This window comes from Cupressus sempervirens, chromosome 1 (genome assembly GCF_028749045.1).
Source record: "Cupressus sempervirens isolate cs-2001-9-10 chromosome 1, ASM2874904v1, whole genome shotgun sequence".
Classification (NCBI taxonomy): domain Eukaryota; kingdom Viridiplantae; phylum Streptophyta; class Pinopsida; order Cupressales; family Cupressaceae; genus Cupressus; species Cupressus sempervirens.
In genome coordinates, this window is record NC_143118.1 from 80,847,606 (window position 1) to 80,870,607 (window position 23,002).

A 23,002-nucleotide genomic window follows, 5' to 3' on the forward strand; every position below is an offset into this window, starting at 1 on the left:
GGGTGGGGATGACACCCACAAATCTTCACTACTGCAATAACAAAGTGTATCTAGTGAAGATTACAATGCTTTGATCATGAAACATGATCTACTCTGTGAAAGGTTTGCCTTGTTAAAGGCTTACAAAGATTGTTAGGTCTCACCCTGTTAAAGGATTTCAACACTCTGTTAGAAGTGTGCCTTGTTAAAGGACTTTAACTCAAAATTAAGTAAGCACCTTGTTAGAGGATTTTAATACAACTTGTTAGGACTACTCTATTAAGAGATTTGAATGATTCACCTGCTAGAATGACTCAACATTAATCCTATGGTTATCATTTTGTTGCCTAATGACAGATCGCCTTCAAACTGATGTATTTTTTATCCTTCTTGATCAGATGTCTCTCTATTGTATGCTATTCCCTTCCTTTGTTCTCCTTTAACTGATTTTGCAATGCAATTTCAATTCACAATATATTAGGCACCATGAATGTTTTGTTTGCTCATGCAAACTTCTCTCTTCGCTCCTTCATATACCTTATAAATTTTAGGGTTTTTCCTCCTTAAGAAGACATAGGTGACTTAGGGTTGGGTATGAATCAACGACTGTGATTCATCCATTTTGCCGCTTAAACCTTCCCTTTACCTGATTAGCTACATGTAATGTATTGGGAATCCTTAAGATTCATCCTTATCTCCAAAATATTGTAATTCAATCTTTATGTCAGCTCAAAAATGGTTTATATAGTAGTTTGTGCCATTACAAACAACTATGTCAAAACTGTAATGATCTCATCTTTTGGCCTTCATGTTCTCCAAAGTCTAAGTGGAGGATAAGAAGAAATTAAATTAATTTCTTATAAAGCCATTAAATAAATTAAAATTAAAAGGTGGCTTTATATTTAATTAATTTAATTAATTATTGTATTACAAAGGAGATGCTTCTAGAGTCTGTATTAATTATTGGAAAGGTGGAAGCCTCTAGAAGCACAATTAATTATTGCAAGAGAGGAGTTTCTAGAGAGTGCATTAATTATTGGAAGGGGGAAGCTTCTAGCACCTGCAATTAATTAATGTTTTAGTTCTTTCTAGAAGGGTGAAGGAATAGGATAAATAGGGGTGAGAGTCTCATTGTTTAGCATGGGATTATTGTATCGAATGATTATGACTTGCATTTGATAACAGCTTGGATGTGTGAATCACACTCTTTTTTGGCAATAGGGGACGTTCATTCTCTGTTGTAACATTCTAGACGTCATTCCCTTAGGGTTTGGCCTTTGGAATACATCTCTTTGTACTTGATTGCAGCATTTTTAGAATTAATATAATTTCAGCAGTTGGTTCAACTTTTGGGCATTCCTGGGTGTCCATTACAAAAACTATCTCACTTGGCAACTAAAGTCTCTAATGCTCGGCATATACTGATTTCTATTTTGTGACTTGGCATCTATATCACTTGGCATGCACTGCTTTCTCAGGTCCTGAATCACTTGGCATACACTATCTGCTTGGCACTGACTATGGACTTGACATGCTCTATCATATACATGTTGTGCTCGGCATGTATTACTTTTTCGGTATGAACTAAGTAAATGACTTAAGTGTGTGGACACTCATTAGTCAAAACCAATCTAAGTTCAACAATCATGAATGCAACATATCAATACTCTCCAATGCTTAGGATACTCCCCCAAAGGAGTACCATTAGCATTCATGCTAAAAAATACGTGTCACTTTGTCACTTTGGTTAACTTTCTTGCATATTTATTTTGCGAGATAACGAGAAGCATCGTTCATCCTTTGATCTAACAATTTGGAAAATGTCTTTAATGTTGTTATGCATAACATGAAGAGCAAATCAGAACATGTAACCTGGTACCTTATGCTGACATCAATCCTCTTTTAGGCTCACAATACAAATTGGACCCGCTAACTCCACATCACTCCCTTGCATTCTTGATTTGGTTAAAAACCCTTCATGTTCCTTTTGCGAGAATATGACCATAGTAGATCTTCACCTTAATCTGTGGCTAACAAAATTGCTCATTCTTCAAATTGTTCATAAAAATGGGCCCACCAGGCCACACATCAAGAGCTCACATTCTTGCATTCCTTAAACATCAAACACCTTTGTTTTACGAGTACACAACAACACTTGATCTACAATTCGATCAATGATCAAGAGCTTACCAAGAGAAAGACTTAGTATGAATTAAGAACCAATCACGAGGTGACAACTAGCATATGGTGATGAAGCACATCAAGAATTCTAAAATGGGCCCACACTGTACAAGTGACGAGTCCTCACATTCTCGCTTTAGTTAAAGCTTGAATATCTTTATTTTAAGAGATAGTGAGAAGCATTGATCTTAATAGGATCTAAGGGCTAAGACCAAACTTGAGGATCACTGCATTCTTTTGGTCCCACCAAACAGGTGTCACAAGCTCGTATTGTCACATTTCTTAAATAGACATCTTCATTTTGTGAGAAAGCATGAGCTATAGAGCCGAGGAAGATCAATGGTTACCAAGAACAACTCATCACCTAGGTTAAAAAACATATTTATAACTAGAAAGCGACCTAACCCAAACCTAACCATGGTTTGAGCAAAACACGACATAAAGAATTAACTTTATTCTACAAAAATTTAAAACTAACAAGGAAATAACCCTACCAAAGGTATTTTAAAGTAATACTAGGGTTTTTTTAGATATTCCATGTTTGCACTTAGGGTTTACTTCAAAATTTCTCGCTCAAAAACATGATATGACTGTTGCAATTTCAAAAAAATTGCCAAACTATATTGAAATAACGAGACACAAAGACAAGGGCTAACATGACTTATACAGAGGATGATTGTGCATTTTGGTTATGTCATGTGACATCTTATGTACTTATATATTATTTCATTTGATTTCATACTTATGGTTATCCTATGGTGTGGACTTTGTTATGTATCAGATTTAATCTTAATAAAACTTATGTATGAGATTCAACGCCATGGAACCCTTAAGAGATGTAATTGTTAATGTATTGCTTATGTATGTATGTGAGTTATTGCTTTCACTATGTTATCTCTTGTTGTTTTAATCTTTCAAAAAAATGTTTAGGAAACTCAATGACATAATAGGTTAATTTCTTTTGGGTTCCTTGGGGGGTCGATACACAGAGTATAGCAAAAGCAGAGTATATAGTAGTTGAAAACAATTGCAATCAGATCATGTGGATGAAGCAGATGCTGAAGGACACTGGGATAGAGTTTTTAGAACCTATTATCATACATTGTGACAACACAAGTATAGTAAGTATGTCTAAGAATCATGTGTGGCATTCTAAGACTAAGCATACATCTATTAAGTATCATGTTTTGAGATAAAAGTTGCAAAAAAAGAGACCATTTTAGAATTTTTGAGTACAAAAGAGTAGATTGTAGATATCTTTACAAAACCTTTTTGTAGAGATACATTTGAGTATTTGTGAGGTATGCTTGGAGTTAGGCCCCTACCTACTTTTGAATAGATGATGCAAATAATGCATCAATCCAGTGGTATAGAGCAATATTGTTTATTTGGATTGAATGTTGATGTTTCTTATATGGGGGAGTATCTATGATGGGCAAAGTCATCAAAGACTCTTGGTAGTTGGTATTGAACTGTGTCTTTGGACACTTGAGCTAGTTCAAGACTTTGAGAAAATGATTGTTATAATGAAGTCTTTGTCATTGATGTTAATGGGGGGAGATGATCACATGAAAAACATATTCTAGTAGTATGTGGGAGACGTATGTATGGGGATAATTGTTCATGGATTTATTGATGTCAATGGGGAGAAACATTGAGTTATATCAATGGGGGAGAAGTTTGAAAATTGATGACCATCCATATAAGAATAAGGAAACACGGATGAAGAGTTGTTCCTGTGCATTAGAAGGAACAACTAATGTTGATCCTAAGAATGAGAAAGCATAGACATAGCAATATTCCAATGAGTTTTAGATTTGATTGATGAAGAGGATTTGAAAAGAAGAGAAGAGTAGCATAGTTTGATTTGATATTTTTGGAACTTGTATGTTTTTCATATATGCTATCATCAATGTCAAAGGTGGGGATTGTTAGCATAAATGTTGATGGTTTACATGATTGACATGTTGCATTCATGATTGTGTTTATCGTTGATGTCAACATAGTATTGTTTCTGTGAAGACTGGCAGAGTAGTAGACAGAGAACAAGGTCATACGGACTATGTATTGATAATAAGGTCAAGCACAATTGAGGACATTCTACACTATCCTTATGAAGTTGACAAGTGAACGTACAACAAATCAAAGACATGCAAAAGTTATTCATGAATTACAAAAGACAGTGTGCAAACAAAGTACCTGATAAGTGATTTATGATGATTGGGTTGTATCTCTTAACTAAGATAGAATTATGACGACCATAATTAGACAGTGACATTAGACAACCTGATGATGATGTCAACGAGTGCACAAGGTCAATAGTTGCACATGTGAGAAGTTGTAAAGACTGTGAGTCGACAGTGCCTTGTAATTATGAAAAGATGTAATGTTCTGTAATATCTTAATGAAGTCCTATTATTTTGAGGATATGGTATAAAGGAAGATTAATATGTGGTAAATACGAATAAGTGATACAAGGGATTATTAGATGTGAAGTTGGTGATATGGTATTTAGATCAAAAGAGGTTTGGTCCGACCAAGAAGACAAAGAAGGAGTTGAGGTTATTTCATTTCTATTATTCTACAAAGAATAATACAGAGGCCAATTGGACAGTGAGTTCAGTAGTCTTGCCCTTAAAACTATTTGGACAATGAGTCCTTCTGTCTTTTACAACTCCTAATAGGGTTGAAATCTCTTAACAAGGATTCAAGGTCTTCTAACATGGACTGACATGTACTAAATGTATTTCATTGGCTCCAAATAGAGTCCATCCTCTTATGAAAAATTGTTACATTAGTACATCATTTAGTGGGTACCATCCTCACCAGTGTCCTCTAATCAAGAGTTTTCCTAGTTAACATATCTGGTGTTATTGTGTATGTGTATCTTCGTATGATTGCCAATTATATTTTTTACATGATTATGCATTAATAATGTTAATAAGGTTGATAAATTTTTTAATAGTTGAAAAATTAATTACATAAGAGCGTGTTAAGAAGTGTGTGTCTTCTCGAGAAATTAAACAAACATTACATGAAGTGTTTCTTGCACTACAATACAAATACAACACTTTTCAATAATATTCGACATGCTAGACTGTTCCAGTCGGCTGCCAGTAGAATACATCACATGTTACGCTTTCTAGAATAAGCCAACGACTTACAAATCTGAAAATACATGCACAAAATAGTCCTCTAACAGCTTCCATGCTCGCAAGCATTATTTCCTAATCACCATAACAGTTCACGAAGCTTCCTATATGCATTGAACAGCTCGTGAAGCCCAGCTCCACATCCTCTTCACGTCCACCGTGTTTGCAAATTTGTGATCTAACTAGAATAATTTTAAATGGAGCATTAAAATAGAGTTCAAATAAATTCAATTTTTTCTAAGCGCTTCGACCATGAAATTTTTAATCAATCATCTAAGTTTGTTCCTTACTATGTGTGAAGATATTGCAAAATGAATTAGAATTGGTGATTAATTCGGGATTTGCGTCGATTAATCTTTTATCCAGCTAGTTTTGCTTTTCATTGTGATTAACTGTTTAATTTGAGGAATCTCGTGGAAGCTAGCTATACTTTTCATCGATCACTGTTTGTCCAAAGTGATTCTTCAATTTCTATAGAACCATAAAAGCAGTAACATGCAGAGATTTATGGATTGTGGAAATCTAATAGCTCAAGTGCGGAGTTGTTGCGGAGTTGAATATTGTTTCAGCTTAGATCAGTTTCAAGGAATCACAAATCTTTGGTAGCATGTGTCAATTTCTCATTACATGCTAACAAACTTAGTGTAGTTTTAGGTGGTTGTTTTCATGATAGTGGAGCTTTTCCTTCCGAATTACCAAATATTCTATCTCATAAAATGTACTTTTAAGGATTGTTTTCAAAAAGATAAATACAATTGCTCTCAAACCTATACATCAAGAGCCCATAGCAGCGTGTATAATACACAAACTTATCTTTAAAATGTTTTTAACCAAAAAGGAATCAAGAGTTAGGCCCAGCGACCTAGAGCTTAGCTCTTTGCAGTTGAGCCCCCGCAACCTCTCAAGTGATGTGAAACAGACCCTCATCCGCACCATGGGCGAAACAGGAGTTAAGCCCACAACCTGGGCTGGCAGCAAAGACCGAGTGAGCTAAGCCTAGGGTTCATAATAGATATAACTTCTCTTAAAGAAGCCAATCATTTAGACACAGATGAATTCAGTATGATACCTTCTCAATAAGACCACATAAAATCAATTCATTTTTCATTTTTTATTTATCATCTTTTGAGTATGCTGAATGATGTCTGCACCATTTCAACTGTCCTGGAATCAAATAACTTGTGCAGTACATAAGAATATGAAACTGGTATAAGAGTAATGGGAGCATCATATTGACATATATTCAAGAACATCTCCAGAGGCCATCACCAATCCCCAATGTATTATGGTACAGTAACTGAATCCAGAACTTGTGACATCTGAATATCATAAATTATCCAATCCTTCCCATGGAAAAAAAATTCCTGCATGAACCTTAAGGCAAGACATAGAGTAGAAAATGGCAAAACAGCGGACATCAAAGATGTGCATTTTTTTCTGAAAATGTAACCTTTCAGTAGTTGATAAGCAGATACTGATGAATTTTCAAAAATGATATACAAGAAGATCTACAGTTATTTCACAAATATGATCTACAAAATATACACAAAGACTACCAGTAGATCTATAATCATCTGTCAGCTCTGGGACCACTATTGTCTGCGAAAAATATCTCATCAATGAGAAGTAACAAGAGGCATTTCCAACTTAGGTACAGAGTTGTGTGCAAAGATCTCTTATTCTATCATCAGATACATTTCGAAATGGATATATCTTTGTTTTGCCACCATTTTCGCACGTTAAAGTCAATTCATTCTGGCCTTGTGAAGACTGTAAGAAAGCATCATTACAAGTAAGCATATCAGCTACTATAGTAGTTAATAAACAGATGGTACTCTATATGAAATATATTCAAAATTTACAACTTTAAATATACATAAAGACAATATTAGGCTCTGAAGAGAACTTTCAGCAATTTAATTACCAAGCAATAAACTGGTTTCTCCTTGCAACTCCACTTGCTTGTTGGTACACAACTTAAATAGTGACACCAACCACAATGATCATTTGCATTTACACCACGCAAAACCATGGTCAAACCAACAGCATATCTGCAACAGAAAGTAACAAGATTCCATTGCAAATAGAATTATGAATATTACCAGGAAACCAAGTCAAAATCTCTTGATACCAACTTTATAGAAAAATTAAATACGAGTCAATGATAGGTAATCAATTAATGGAAAAAGTGGCATGATGAAAATTAACAATCATTATTTAATGAATTAATCAGCACTCAAGATACTTGGCAAACTAGCTCAAACTGTAGAAAGCTATGGGGGAATAAATCAATCAATGTAATAAATCAATCTCTATTTGGAACCCTCCACCATTCCGAGAGGATACTTTACATTTTACTGCATTGTGCTGCAAAACTCTCTTCTTTATTTCACTAATTAAAAATTTATTCGTTTACTATGACTTCATATTGAAATATTTTAAGAATAATCTCTGTATGTAAATATGCTTGTACATAATACTATTTGTTAGAATTTCATTGGTATCCATTATAGGTAAACTGCCCCGGATAATAGATGCATGGTACAATCCACCCTTAATCAAATTATGCATAAATGTTTTAGGGTAATTAGGTTGCATGTCAAATTTGTGCATCTAGAGCCATACTTATCAAAGCTAGATCAAGACAGTAAGTTCAGTTTACCAAGCCACTAATCTCAGTCTTCTACTTAAATTGAATAAGCAAGCAACTTCAAGACATTCAGAAAATATTGCATGGCAATTCAACAGACAATAGAGATCCCAGGAGACACAAAAACAAGACAAGTGCAAAATGGTTTCAGGATGATCTTGAAATCCAGGAGTCAAGGGAAGCTGCTGAAAGACCACTCAACAAGTTGAGTTATCATAACACAACAAACCCAAAGAATGCAAATCAATATTTTTTGGCATTTTGCTTTAGTTTATGGCTGCCAATGCAACTCTGCTAACTGAAAAGGCAAATTGATTTATTTATTTGAAATTTTCCAAATACCTATAAAGTTCTCTTTACCGTTTGTTTAAAAAGATCTCTTTTACAATGTTTTTTTGTTAATTGCATTGGGCAGAGGGGCTTGGCAAGCTGTCCATTTGTGACATCCTCTGACAGTCCTGAGGACGCCCAGTCGTCACCTCCCATCTCCAGGACATCACAAAAAACAGGGACATTTTCCCACATAACACTGGGTTTTAGATGTTTGAAAGTAGAGGGGGGCTCCTTTGTAGTGATAATAAATTATGTGATAACCTTCTTTAAAACTGGATGTTAAAAATTATTCTTGACAAAACCCATCTTATGTTTGTCATCTTGACATGAATTTGTCTTGTCCTGTTTTTGGGGAAAACAATAAGGTTGTCATTTATCTCAGAAATTCAGGGGTTGACCTAGTTTTAATCTTCCATGTAAAATTTCAACATCTTGGAAGGAATAATTCATAATATCCAGTCAAGTTTAATTTTTAATTTCCATCCAAAAATATATACAATGGAAACTATACTTTTTTTCTAGTTTAAAGATAGCAAACAGATATGTTGATTTCCATTTGACCTACTCTTCACATGCCCTCTGACCAATTACTTATTATAAAATTGACATTTTAAGTTAAAAAAAATTATTGTAATTATCCTACAGTCTACCTACAGGAATAAGAAGTTGGTGCTTTGGAGGATTTCCTTCCTCAAAATAAATACTATCCCAAAGTTGGTGAACATGTTGGATTTCTTTGGTTTTTTAGAAAGACATTCCGAATATGGTAATGAGTTTCAATCATAATTTTAGGGCTCTGACTCGGACTCAATTCATTAGCCAAAATGGCTTGACTCGGACTTGTAACTTGGCACAGACTCGGCAAATTAAGAAAAACTTGTAATTACACAAAAAAGAAGGAATTTATCGATATTACAACATTTTACATCTTCTTCTTCCTTGGTGTAGTGAAAACTTGAGGATAGGTTCTAATTATCACATTTGAGTCTTTGTTATTGATAGTACAATACTCCACCGCTGATGAAAGTGTTGAAGTTTCTTGTTGATGTTTGTCATTATCAACAATCAATGCCATAAAACAAACAGTTACTTCATTCTCAGCAAACTTTGGTTTGAATACAGTGATTCTATTGGAGAATGTCACACACAGAATGCTACATCGACATTTCAAGGAGGAGAATAGATTAACCTGCTACCTAGTTCAAATACATGACAATTAATACTCAATTTGCTGCGATCACGTACATACATGGATAGCAATATGGGCAGTGATTATTAAGTTTTAAAGGCCACATTAAGAGACTATGATGAAACACCTACAATAGAAGGAGAACAATTGAAATAAAGATTTATTATCACAGCACTGACTAAGTTAGATGTTAACCATATTTTACTTAAGTGACTAAGTTTTTTATACATTAGCTGGGATTAGAGACAACAATTCTAATTAAAAATTGTTTAGTGTCTAATTAGACATTGGTTACCTTAAAAATTCTAAGTGTTGTGATTGCCTAAGACTAAGATACCGGTGTGTCTGGGAAATTGCCAGGTGCACATGCTGGTGCTTTTGGATGCTGCACTGGTGCACCCAGGATATACTAAAATTTAAGTAATTGTTCAAAGTTCAAACCTCTGTGAGCACTGCAATCACTTACTTGTGTCCAAAAGGCTGGTTCATTTGGATGATTTTATCTATTAACATGGATAGTATGCTTTATAAGCCAACTCAAAGCATGGTTGCAACTTATAAAAAGGATTATCTGTATGAACTTTCAGTTACAACCCAAACTAATTATCAGTTAATGTGTGTGTGTTTGTAGTATTTTTATAATTATTATTGAAGGCTTGAACAGAGAAAGAGATTGCCTTAAATAGGATTCTTCTCAGCAGTAATTGAACCCCCAAATCTGAACCATTGATTGAACTAGAGCCAGAACTGACAACTAATATATATTTTTAAAATTATAAATGAAGGCTTAAACAGAGAAAGAGATCAAATTAGCCTTAATTAGAATTCTCCTTAGCAATAATTTACTGTGCAATACAGATTTCATGCAATAGCAACAGAGAGGTTCTCATTGTTGAAGTATCATGCTATGGAATGGTTTATTTTTTAATATTTCTTGCATTTCTTTGCTATATCTATCTATCTATCTATATATATATGTATAGACACACACACATATGCACACATGATCAGGTTGGCAGTGGAAAAATACAAAAATAATAAAATTCTTCGGTATTTTTCTATGTCTCAGTAAACTGCATTTTTCTATGTCTCAGTAAACTGCATTTTTGAAGGCCTTCGGAGCATTTCTGGGACAATCTTCCTCATCTAACCTCGGTTTGATGTCCCAATTTTGGTTCTAGAGTTTTTGACCAGCTTTCCAACGAAGTAAACGATTTACAAATCGAAGCTAGGACTAGAAAGTTATGCCTTATCCAAGTGGACCTATTTTTTTTATATAGTTTTTTGATAATTTTGGTAGTTTGAATAAGTTTATTTGTATTAAACATTCAATGACTCTTCATTTTCATTTCCGAGGGGATTCTGGTGACCCTTGAGATCCTCCATATTTGTATAAACTCATATTTCAAACAGAATGGAGTGGGAAGTTTTTGGTTGGCAATCTTATTGTTCATTATTATTGTTTTTTCAATACCGCAGGTTTCACACCAGGTATTATAATCTGAATCTTTAATTCAGATCAACACATGTACCCAAACGCATCCTAAATCCAAAAAAGACGTGCACCCACACATCAGAATCCCACCCACATCAGCATCACAACCAGAATCGGTAACTTAGGCCTAAGAAAATAAACACATGATTTCTATGAGGTGCTGGGTTAGTGAAACAAAACAAAATCAATTCAAGGAGGCGTGATAATGTAGTAGGTTGATTCTTCTCTAGCTGCCACATTATGATTCAAGACAGATTTGTTGGTAAAGATTGCCTTCCTAGGGGAAGGATGTGTCTCTTCAATGGTATCTAGTCATAGGAATATGCAATTTAGAGGGTATATATGTAGAAAGAAATTGGAATTGGAAGAGGTGTTTGTGTGTGTGGAATATTAAAGAAGATCGGTTGAGAGCATACGCAAAGGAAAGAACAAAGATTATATGAGAAGATGAGGTCAGACTTACATATATGAGGACTCTCCTAGAATATAAAGAAGTGATTGTTAAGACATATTGTGGCTGATCCATAAGTAGCTTTTGTAGGTTTAATGAAGAATTCACAGGCAGATTTGAAAAAGAGGTTCTGACTTCCTTTTACCAGACTTGTAACCAGACCTATTCCAGTTTCAAAGGCGGTATTAAGAACTCCATAGTGAATAGAATTTTGTGGTCATTTCATAGCAGACTTGAAGAACAAGTTGAGGAGAATGATATCATCCATTTTCCATTGGGGTAGGTGCCACTAGTGAGTTGGTGCTCACTGCTCAAAATCAAATGAAGGGTTGATGTCTCTAAAATTGTTAAAATTTTGATATTCATATATAGCAAACTCTCTCTTTTAGGGTTTCCACACAAATATCAGGTTCTTGTGTTCTTTGCATTTGAATGACTTGCAATTTTGATCAATAAACTTTTAGTTAATTATTATTGATTACTATTTGGTCCTATTTAAAGAAGAGGACTTGACAATGTCTGGCAACAAATAGAGAGTCCAAGCCCGAGACTCGGCAAGTCTTTAACCAAGACTCAGCAGGACTAGGCCTGTGAATCCTGGGCAAGTCAACTCAGTTGGCCTCAAGATTTGCAAGCCTCACGAGTCCTGCTGAGTACTCAGCGAGTCCTCAATCTATGGTTTCAATGTTGCATTAGTTGGCCCATGTCGAAGACTGATTTATGTGTCTGCCCAGCTCCAAATTTTCCAGCATCTGTCATTGTTCAGTTGCTGCTCTTTTAGGTCCACTCCTTTGGTTTCAAATTTTCCCTTTTTGGGCATTCATCTCTCTTTCAGTTCTTCTGCAATTAGCATGAATTTTCAACTCATGGTTTCAGACCACTGCTTAAGGAAAACATTTTTTCATTCAAGATATCTCAAAACGTTTTTCCTTATGTGGTTGCCAGGTAATGGATTCTCAGCAAAATCCTTCCCTGTGATGACCTTGTTCGGTTGGCAAACAATATGGAAAGTATTATGATAGACCATTTGGTATCTACAGCTCACCACTAGAAGATGAAGGATGTGTAACAGTTTCAAGCTCTCATGTTACCTTTCTAAGAATCATGTTGACTTGGCATACTACAGTTGAGATTTGACCTTATATACGAATAATTTGTGGATTGAACTTCTGAAGAATCCTGTGGAGATTTGTAGAGTGTACTACATTCCTAGCATTTCAAAAGTGGGGTATCCCGAGTTGCCTGCAGTTCCAGCGTTGCTTCTGGTTTTTAGGTGCCAACCAAGGAGTCTACTCCAAGTCCCTCTTGCTGATTTGACCTGTAAGATTGGTTCATTTTAGATGATGTTGTCTTCTTGTTATAATTGTTTTGGTCATTTCCTTGGTCCATACAAGTTGGCATAATTCTTGCATGCTTTTGGCCGTAATGGATCTTTCAGGTTTATCTAGCTTATTTATGTAATTATATTACACTTTTAACTTTAAGTTTTGAACTTTTGAGAGGGTCCTATAAATATCCACCCTTTATATATCAAAATAATTATCATTTAATATGCATATACAACAAAAGTTTTAGCATGGTAGTATGATAGAATATTCAAAAATCCATAATATCAAATTCAAACCTTTCCTGCTGGATTGTTTTCAATGATAAATTGCAAATCAGCTTTACAATTATGGAAAAAGGAGAATCCAACTAATTGTGCAATTTGTAAAATGTAAACAGTAATGCTAAATGTATTTGCAGTTACAAGCAATGTTTTCCTTCTATTACTCTTTCCTACATAGCTACTTAACAAACCAAGCTAACATTCATTGAAAACAGCTCATTAAACCTACATAAGCCAAACATGCTACATGTATTTGCTGAGATTTGAACCACTTCAAGAGAGAGAAACTTGGAATGCAATTTAGAAAACTTCAACTCAGACTCATCATACCATTTCTCCACTTCAATCGATCAAAATTAAGTTAAAGAACCATCTTTAAGTCTCAGTGGATAGGAAAAGGAAAAAAATGCAATTACAACAATGAAAATTAGAATATGAAATATTCTTCCAATAAGAAACACAATAAGTTCACAAATAGATTTGTTGATAAAAACTCACCCTATCGTTAGCAGAATTATTGCTGACAGCCACAACACATACTGATATGGCTTGTGTTTGTGTTTGACAAATGTACCCAATTCATATCCTTGAGGAAGCTTCTTGCGATTAACCCATCCAAACTGAGGCCGGATTAAAAACACAAATCCGAGAAGGAACCCAGACATAAATCCTCCAAGATGTGCAAAATTGTCTACATGTGGCAGCAATCCAAAAGCCAAGTTGACAACGATGATGAGAATGAGTGTAACCAGTGCTGCAAGCTACATGGGAATTTTCAACTATATGTTGGTTAGAGACCAAATATTTCCTAAAAAATATACTTTTATTTAACATGCACATGCTGAGAAGTAAATTATATATTTTTCCGATAAAAATGGTCCATCAAGACTAAGACTTCGCTAACCTTACTGGCATAGATTGTCCAGTTTGTAATAAGCTCTGAAAGCATAGCACCTAGCAACCCAAAAAGAGCACCCGATGCTCCTACAGATATATTATATTGGATAAATAAAGCTGACAACAAGCTGCCACCAAATCCAGAAAGTAGGTATAGCATGCCAATCTTAACTGTAATAACCCGTAAGCAGAAAGCCAATTAGTTGCTGGATGTTTTCTTCAACATACAAATAACAAGAAATGTGATCTATTAAACAGACATTAGAAAGATTAGTATAAATTCAAGGAATCAAACTGAAATCAGAATCGGCCAACAACTCAAAAAGAAAAACAACAAAACCTGTGTCAAGCAAATAGATTGCATAAAGAAGGAAAGTTTCAATTAGAAAACAAAGATCGCCAGCACTGGAACAGAGGAAATTGTATTTAAGTTTCATTAACCAAAGACCAAGCATAGTGAATACAATGTTGAATTCTATGACTGTGCATGCAATTTAGAACTTACAGAAGCCAAACTCTTGTTCGAGACGAATTCCTATGAAAATAAGACACAGCATATTGGAAAGCAGATGAACCACTCCTGCATGTAGCCAAATACACGTAATGAGCCTCCATCCCTGATGCTTCTGTACGACCTTATTCCAGTCAAGACCTCCCATTCTCTCTAATCTGGAAAAATTACAGAATACAACCAGAATTAGCACATAGCTTATGGTAAAGAAAATGCGGAGATATGTATGACAGCAATGCCAATAAAAGTTGGGCATTCAACAGCTGCTTGTGTGTCTTGGGCATGCATGCGTTACCATATGAATTTGGAAAATGCTATTTGATTTTCATCATCATATAAATGGCATTATTCGAAATTGAAACGGTACTTTGAAACACATTGGGATTGGACAGGCACCTCCATACATAAACAACATTAAAATCAAGACTCCAGCCTTGTATGAAGCATGGCTCGTATATTCCAAATAAACATGGAAAAGAGCCTTAGTGTGAGAACTTATGGTAGTGAAACATTTCTCTAGCATCTCCTGCACCATATAAAAATTGTATTTTCCATTCAGAGGACTTACTTAAAGGACAAAAAAATGGCCATATATGAGAAGGCGAGGTGTTTATGAGAAGCTATATTTTAGGTTACTGCCAAGAAGACGCCGATCCGGCATACATAGCTCAAAGGCGCGTGTATTTTGGGCGTGTGACAATCCACATCGCACATCGATCACAGTTATCTTTGCTCTTGAAGTGGGTATTAGAAATGTGATGTCCAAGTGGGGACGGCATCTTCATGGGCATGCAGAGGTTAGGCTATTTGGCTCTTGCTGTTGGTAGGGCTGGTATATTTCCTCTTATTAACATCTAAATCCCAATTCACTAGCTGATATGCATAGCCGGATAATTCTTCCATTGCCAAACTTAGAGGTCTTAATAAATGTGTGTTAGTGTTTAAACCAAGAACCCACAACCATGCGCACTGAAAATATAATCATAACCAACAACCCGGTTTACTAAACTGAGGAGATTCATTAAACAACTTTTCAGAAAAAAAATGAACTCTAATTCAAACCATTCATTTTCTTGTATCTGTAAATTGAATAACGATTTCGGATTTTATGTAAAAACATGTAATGCTGCTGAAAAAGAAAAGAAAAGATCACAATGGGTATGAACACAAGGCCTACGTGAAGGACGAAGGCCCTAAGAGAGGATTCTGCTTGAGAGGCTGAAAGGACATTCTGCCCAAAAACTTGAGCACACATTTGCCAGGTGTCTCTGAATTCTTAGGGCAATCATTCACTGCCATTGTCGCTATAAACACAACAAAATTCGCCACAACAAACGCAGGAATTATCCATGTCTTCCATTTCTTGCTCGGGTTTTCCATGTATGAAATGGCATGCGGCCTATCCCGCCGCTGAACTTCACCATCCTCTGTAGATGGGTAAACAATTTTATCGCCTCGCCTTCTATCCATCGATCCTGTTCTTTCCACATCAAATAACACCTGTAACGGTAATGGCTGCTTACCCGCCATCGAAATGTATGCAAAATTTGACTAGATATTGACGGTACAGAACAAAAGTTTCACTCAAAGTTCAAGTTCAGACAATTTCAAATCAGTAAAAGAAATTTCTATTTGCAGGCCGAGGGCGGCTTCGAATTAGCGTGGCGTACAGAGAGAAGATTTCTTTGGTCGCTTACGCACGCAACGAACCGGGCATCGGCATAGCCGGGCATAAAACAATTGCGTGTCGACCAATTTAAAAGAATTTACAGGAACTTTAAATAGTCGGGAATGGATCTCTTGGCGCTTGGTTTTTCATATGTGGGACGGAAAGTGACAAATGGGCGGGACAAAAGAAGTCAATGCAATAAATACGCTCATGGCGCATGCATGCCATCTCCAAAACTTTCGATTATTTCGAATTAATTTATACAGCATGAATCTCAATCGCTTCCATATCATAACAAAGTATTCGAAGGGATCGAGACCAGCTCAAATTCAACATGTGACAGGCTTGGTGTGTCTCGTCAATTATTCTCTATGCTGCCCTCTATGTTTAGGTGCATGTTTGTTTGGAAGTTCTCCCTTGTCATAGGAGAATGATGCTGAAATTTGGCTACCATATCATTTTTCGTTACTTAATTTTGTGTTATATGAACGGGGATTAACGTTTTCATCTAGATGATATGGTATTAGTGTCATATTAAATAGTGAACTCGAGGGAAAATTAAGAGTTGTTTATGTTTTTTCTTGTTTTTTCAATGTGTGGAAAATGATGATCTATTTGATGCATGTTTGGTCAATATCTAATTTTCAAAAGGTGAGGATATTATTTTCATTTCTCTAAAATGTTTTAGAGAGGTTGTTCAATATAGAATATAGCAAAAAATAAGTAAATTAGTTTTCAATAAGTAAATTCATTTTCCAAAGTTCTTTGTTGTTAGTTGCATAGAGGTACAAGGTGTTGGGTATTGCATGGCAAGAATATGTCTCACATGAAATCAAGTGAAGAAGGTAGATACATGTGTTATATATATATTGAACGACAAATAAGAGTTTTTAAATAATATGTTTGGGTATGTCATGGACATTCGATGTTGTGAGCCTTTCTCTTTATGTAATTGTGTATTGTAGGTTTGATCATGTAATATTTTTAATGGAAAAGAAAGAATCAAATTGGTTTTCATAAGTTATGTGTTGTTTGTAATGCCTTGCCAAGGAACCCTCAAAACAAGGGGTCAAATAAGCACAAACAATGTGCATAAGAAAAAGGCGAGCAATCATGTATGGATGGATAAATCACTTCCCTTTTCATTAATTATACATTTTGGAAGGAAGATGCCCCTAATTAGCTCAAGAGGTGACTTGAGCACTAAAGGAGTACTATGATAATTTAACTAAAATATGTGAATTATGAAAAGAGAATGAAACTATAGTAATGTAAATGATTAACTAGGCAAAGAGCACGGAAAAGAGAAAGGAAAGAATCGAATTGGTTTTCTTAAGTTATGTGTTGCTTGTAATGCCTTGCCAAGGAACCCTCAAAACAAAGGGTCAAATAAGCACAAACAATGTGCATAAGAAAAAGGCAAGCAATCATGTGTGGATGGATAAATCACTTCCCTTTTCATTAATTATACATTTCGGAAGGAAGATGCCCCTAATTAGCTCAAGAGGTGACTCGAGCACTGAATGAGTACAATGATATTTTTACTAAAATATGTGAATTATGAAAAGAGAATGAAACTATAGTAATGTAAATCATTAACTAGGCAAGTCACTTAAAGACTAGTAAAAACATGTTGTAACAAACAAATAGTGAGCAAAATTTTATGAACATAAAAATCAAAAGACACATCCAACTAGTGACTAAAATCTGAGCTCAAAATGGTAGGGGCATGACAACAATGGTGAGCTATTACTTGAACATGACAATAATGGCAATGTCTTCCTGGTATTTTTTTATCTAATTTTTCACAAATTGTCCAATTGTTCCTAATCTACCCATATTTGATCTAGTAGCTCTGTAACTAGTTCATGTATACATAAAAATGGGGGACAAGATTGTCTAATGGTCAAACCCTGATTTAGGAATCAACCTTAGAAATGAGATGAATTTGTGTAAAGGACAATTAATAAAAAGGCAAAGGATAGATTCACCTTGCATAAACCCTCATAGACAAACATAGAAATCACTCTTATCCATAAAGATGCTTGAATGCGCTTGAAATATAAAGAGACAACCATGGAATGTAATGTAGAATCAAATATGTCTAGACAAATGCATAGATATATGAATGTCACTCCTAGATCTTAAACATAGATATGCTTGGTAATCACTTAAAAAGGAGAGAGAAGATGAATGAAAGAATGAATCTTCTCAATTGATTGAGAATTCATCTATTTGGCCATCATGGGATAGAAACTTACATCAAATGAGAAGGTTGAATTTGACTTGGATGATCTTGAGGATTTGGAGACTTGCAAAACTTTATATTGGATGTTTACCTTCAAATCTTGATTTTAATTACTCTTATTTGACTAAAAACTTGATCACTTGGTTGCCAAAAAGTTTGCACTTGATAATGGACCATTGATGTTAAAATAAAGACTGATAAATTTTTTTATACTAATTACATCATTCCAAAGTCAAATTTGATTTAGATTGGGCATAAAAGAAAATCTCTTGATAAAATGGTGGCATTGAGCCCTAGTAAAATTTGGCCCCAAAACCAGAGAAATATTGTCATTGGCAATATGTCCCATGAGAAATGGGCTCGATCTTGTTGGAAATTTGGCTAAGGTAATATATAAGGTGATGTATTAAGGTTTTCATTTATGGCAACATATAACATATTTTGAGATAGAAAAATATAAGTTTGAAGTATAGAAACTCAAAAAATTTGTCTAAGTCTAGTAGAGGGAAACAATGTACAGTTAACTTATTTTGTTTAGTGCATTTCATTGGAGGAACTTGAGAATGTTCCCTCTTACTAGAAGGTAGTATGAACTCCATACAACATGTGGGTAAAAGTGCTTAAGGTTTTGTTTATGCACAGAAGGAGTTATGGAAGTTTTACTAAGTACAATTTGACATGACAGAACACAGGAAACTTGGGTAGAATGACTTTTTGGTTAAGGAATTATTTTGGTTTTGGAATAATTTGTAATACCCCTCCTTTGCTATCATTGTAAACTTGATTGTTAAAGTTCTATATGACTCTTCTATATATGTGTTAGCTTTTATTTGATATTTGAAATGCAATACTTTGATATGTCGAGTAATTGATTACGTCAAGTTGTAACAATTTCCTACAGGTAGTGATGATGCTTTAATTTCTCTTAGTTAGTTAATGAAATTAGTTTTATGATAATGTCATATTGTGTGTCTTAGAAAGATGTTTAGTGTGTCCTCACGATGAAGAGAAGCTCATGTTAGAATATGATGTTATTTATATTTAGGATTTATTATTATACTTATCACATACTTGCATGTGTATGGCGTGTGTGTTTATTTTACATTTATTTTTAGCATGCTTGATATGGTTGAGGGAGGGAGTCGTAGTCATCTGATAGTCAAGATCTACACAATGTACCACTCCCCGCCGTTGTTTGTTTAGCTTAGATATATATGCACATATACATGCTCGTATTTTATACAAATTTGTGGGCAATGGGCATCGACTTCCATGAATTGTCAAGATGAGTGTGTCATATCGTAATAACTCAATGGTAATACTGGGGAGATAATATTCACGTCTATTTTCAACCATAGCCTAATTACTTGTCTGAGAAGGAGGACATGTATATGACTTTCCACCTTTTTAAACCCATGAGTTTATCTGTGTCTGTGTTGTTTTCTTTTGAATTTTGGTTAATTTTGGTAATGTAGCTTTTATGTGGATTTGACTATGTGATTTATTTGTTAAATTATTTAAATATAATATTTGGGTTAATCATATAATATTGAGAATTATTAAATATTATTTGATTAAAAAGAAAATATTAAAATATGAGAATATTTAATTAATTAAAAACTAATTAAATGTGTACTTTAATTTAAAAGACTTAATTTAGAAGTCTAATTTAGAAAATTGGTTAAAGAGAAATTAAAATATGATGATATTTAATTAATTAGAAATTAAAATATTATGATATTTAATTAATTAGAAATTAATTAAATTTGTGCACAGTTTGAAAGATTTAATTTAAAAATCTAATTTAAAATTTTGGATTAAAGAAAGAATTAGAATATTAAAAAGATTAAAGATTTAATATTGTTTTATTATAATTATTTAATTAATAATAATTAAATTAGAGTTGTATTTGATAATGAGCTTTAATTATTATTATTATTAATTTAAATAATAAACTACGCTTTAAATAGTGCTTGCACTAATTAATAAAGTGAAGGAAAAGAAAATAAAAGAATATTTTAATTAAAAAGTTATTTAAGTATGCATGAAATTTTTGAATAATAAAAGTTTATTTTAAGGAGAGGCCTTTCCATGTTCAAAATCCAGAAACCCTAGCTAGAGTTAACCTCTTTATTAAGAGATTCGAGCTCATTTCTACACACATAGGGTTTGGGGAGCAAAATTTGAAATTGGATGAAAAGAATTGTTGAAAGTTTTGGAGCATTTGGGTTTGCATGCATTTACAGATTATCTCATATTTTAGCTGTGATTTTGAGGTAGGGTTTGAAAACTCATTATAGAATTTTTTTGAAAGATCTATCTACTTTGTGTCTTCCTTAATGCTTGCATAATGTTTATTAATTTATTGTATTAATTTTTGGGATAAAGAATTATGTTGTAGATTTTGAATAAGTAAAACTTATTAATCAAGAAAAATTGACTGAGAAGGATTGTAGAAAAATCTAGAAAATTATTATGATTGTATTATTTTAAAATCCTTTCTAATATAAGAAAAATTTGATTATAGAAAATTGGAAGAAAAAAATTAATTGAACAACTAAGATTTCAACTTTAAATTTGTCATTAGAACCATGTGATTATCATGAATTTTTTAAATACAGATAAATATTCTTCTTATATATAAAATAAGTTGGTTGCAAAATTTATTGGAAAAACAAAAGATTAATTGAGAGGAAAACATGTTGTAACTAAACTTATGCATGCATGTGAAAACAAATATACTAAAGATAGAAAACTAAGTATAGTATGGTTGCATGATTTGAGAGATCAAAGACAAGCAAAAATACTAATTGCATGTTTATTTTTATTTTATAAAAATATATTTATTTTTTCGTATTTATTTATTATTTTTAATTTTTTTTTTTAAATTAATGACTCATTATTAATTTCAAAATTTTTTAAAAAAATTTTAAATATATTATTTATTTATTTTAAAAATTAAATAAATAAATACTATTTGTTTTCTTATAAGTGAGTTTTTAATATTAATTAATTTTAAAACTCTTAGTGGAATATAACTTATTATATATAATTATGATTTTGTTATTTTTTAAGAGAAGCTATAGTGGAGTTCACTATATAATCATTTATTTATGAATATTTAATATTATTAGAGAAATTGTAGATAAAAATTATAATTTCAAAATTGAGTTATCTCTAATTGCATTATGAATTTAAGGAAAAGTAAAAATTAATATTGGACTTAAATAGAAGTCAAATTAATATTTTAAAAATGAAATTGATATTAATATTTAATCTAATAATACACATTTATGTTATTAATTAAATCATTCATCATTTAAGATTATTTAAATTAATAAAGATTATTTAAATTAATAACATGATAATATTGCATGATATTTTATATGCACAAAGAGATTTGACATTCAAATACTTATTGATTTAAATAAGTATATTAGCATAATAATTTATATTAACATGTATATTCTTACTTTATTTTTTAACACATCTTTATGACTCAAACTAAACGAGAGAAAATGATGGAATTAAATCATATGTATGGCTAAAAACTATGTGTTTTCTTAAATATTTTATTTATAATCTTGTGGTGTTTATTTTCGTGATGGTTTTTATTTGTAAATTGTTTAATTGGCCAAGTTAAGATGTGCACCAAAGACATTTTTGAGATTTCTTTAATGATTATTTGACTGGATGTAATGATGCACTTTGTGATTTAAATTGAGATTTCTTTTATGAGATTTCTGTTGATGAGCATTTATGAGAACTTGGGTTTTGAGAACCAATGTTATTTTTGGATTGCCTGTTTAGGAACCAAATTCGATCAATATTACTTTTGTTGTATGGGACACAATTGTGGTTTGTGAGTTTTGGAAAGATAATCTAGGTGCATGTCTATGGTGTTGACATATCAGTCAAGTTTGTTATTAGTGATACACACTTATTCAAATTGTATATAGCTACCAAGCTTATTGTACAACTATCAGTGTTTGCCAAGTATTTTAGTTGTCATCGAGTTCTATAATTGCTACCAAGTCCTTTGGACAAATCTTAGTGGTTACCAAGCAATCACAATTACAATGAAGATCAATAGTGTAAACCATGCATCTCAGTGTATGTCAAGTTTACCAGTGCAAGTCGAGTTGTGCAATGTTCACCGAGTTTGTAGTGTATGCGATGTGAGTCTAGTGTTAACAGAGCTTTCAAGTGTTAACCAGGTGACTCATTTTATACCGAGCTCGAGGAGCTCGAGGTGAGAATGTTTACCAAGTCATATAATGTAAATCAAGAGACTTAGTTTATATGACGAGTTTCATAGTATCTACCAAGTCACCAGTGCAGACCGAGTTTAGGACTACTTGGAAGTGATCAGTATGGACCAAGCTTCTACGTCTACCAAGTGCATGACAATGTCGAGCATTGACAGTGGATGTCGAATATCAAAATCTGACCGAGTCAGTTTTCACAACTCGAATGTCTTCATGTGGACGACTTTGTAATTTGTATAATTGGATTGATATATATGTAATGCATTGTATCATATCCAAAGTGTGAGTATGAATGTGTGTATAAGAATGTGAAGATGTGAATGCAAACTAAATCAAAGAAAAGAAAAAGGCATGAATTACAAAGGCTACA

The 23,002-nt window shown here is 33.4% G+C and overlaps 1 protein-coding gene across 3 annotated transcripts; it reads right to left on the reverse strand.

Moving 5' to 3' along the window:
* Positions 1-6,401: 6,401 nt before the first annotated feature.
* LOC149576329 (RHOMBOID-like protein 2) lies at positions 6,402-16,410 on the reverse strand. Of its 3 annotated transcripts, none has more exons than XR_016361433.1 (7): positions 15,625-16,408; positions 14,442-14,605; positions 13,944-14,107; positions 13,538-13,800; positions 7,237-7,363; positions 6,869-7,082; positions 6,402-6,686 (listed from the first exon to the last, which is right to left on the reverse strand). XR_016361433.1 is itself a non-coding variant. In XM_089816851.1 (7 exons), the coding sequence occupies exons 1-7, from the start codon at positions 15,975-15,977 to the stop codon at positions 6,960-6,962; spliced, it is 1,185 nt and encodes a 394-aa protein (XP_089672977.1). In that variant the 5' UTR covers positions 15,978-16,410; the 3' UTR covers positions 6,402-6,959. The 3 variants fall into 3 exon arrangements, 2 of the variants coding, with proteins under 2 accessions (XP_089672977.1, XP_089672972.1); XM_089816851.1 differs by adding an exon at positions 14,109-14,183 and having other exon boundaries at positions 6,402-7,082; positions 13,944-14,023; positions 15,625-16,410; XM_089816846.1 differs by having other exon boundaries at positions 6,402-7,082.
* Positions 16,411-23,002: the final 6,592 nt, after the last annotated feature.

Excerpts from the sequence above, each read along its gene's own strand:
- LOC149576329 (XM_089816846.1), bottom strand. The coding sequence starts at position 15,977 with ATGGCGGGTAAGCAGCCATTACCGTTACAGGTGTTATTTGATGTGGAA. Across the intron at positions 14,108-14,441 it reads CGAACAAGAGTTTGGCTTCT|TTAAGATTGGCATGCTATAC; the intron begins GTAAGTTCTAAA and ends GGGTTATTACAG. Across the intron at positions 7,364-13,537 it reads ATAATTCTGCTAACGATAGG|ATATGCTGTTGGTTTGACCA; the intron begins GTGAGTTTTTAT and ends TTTCTGTTGCAG.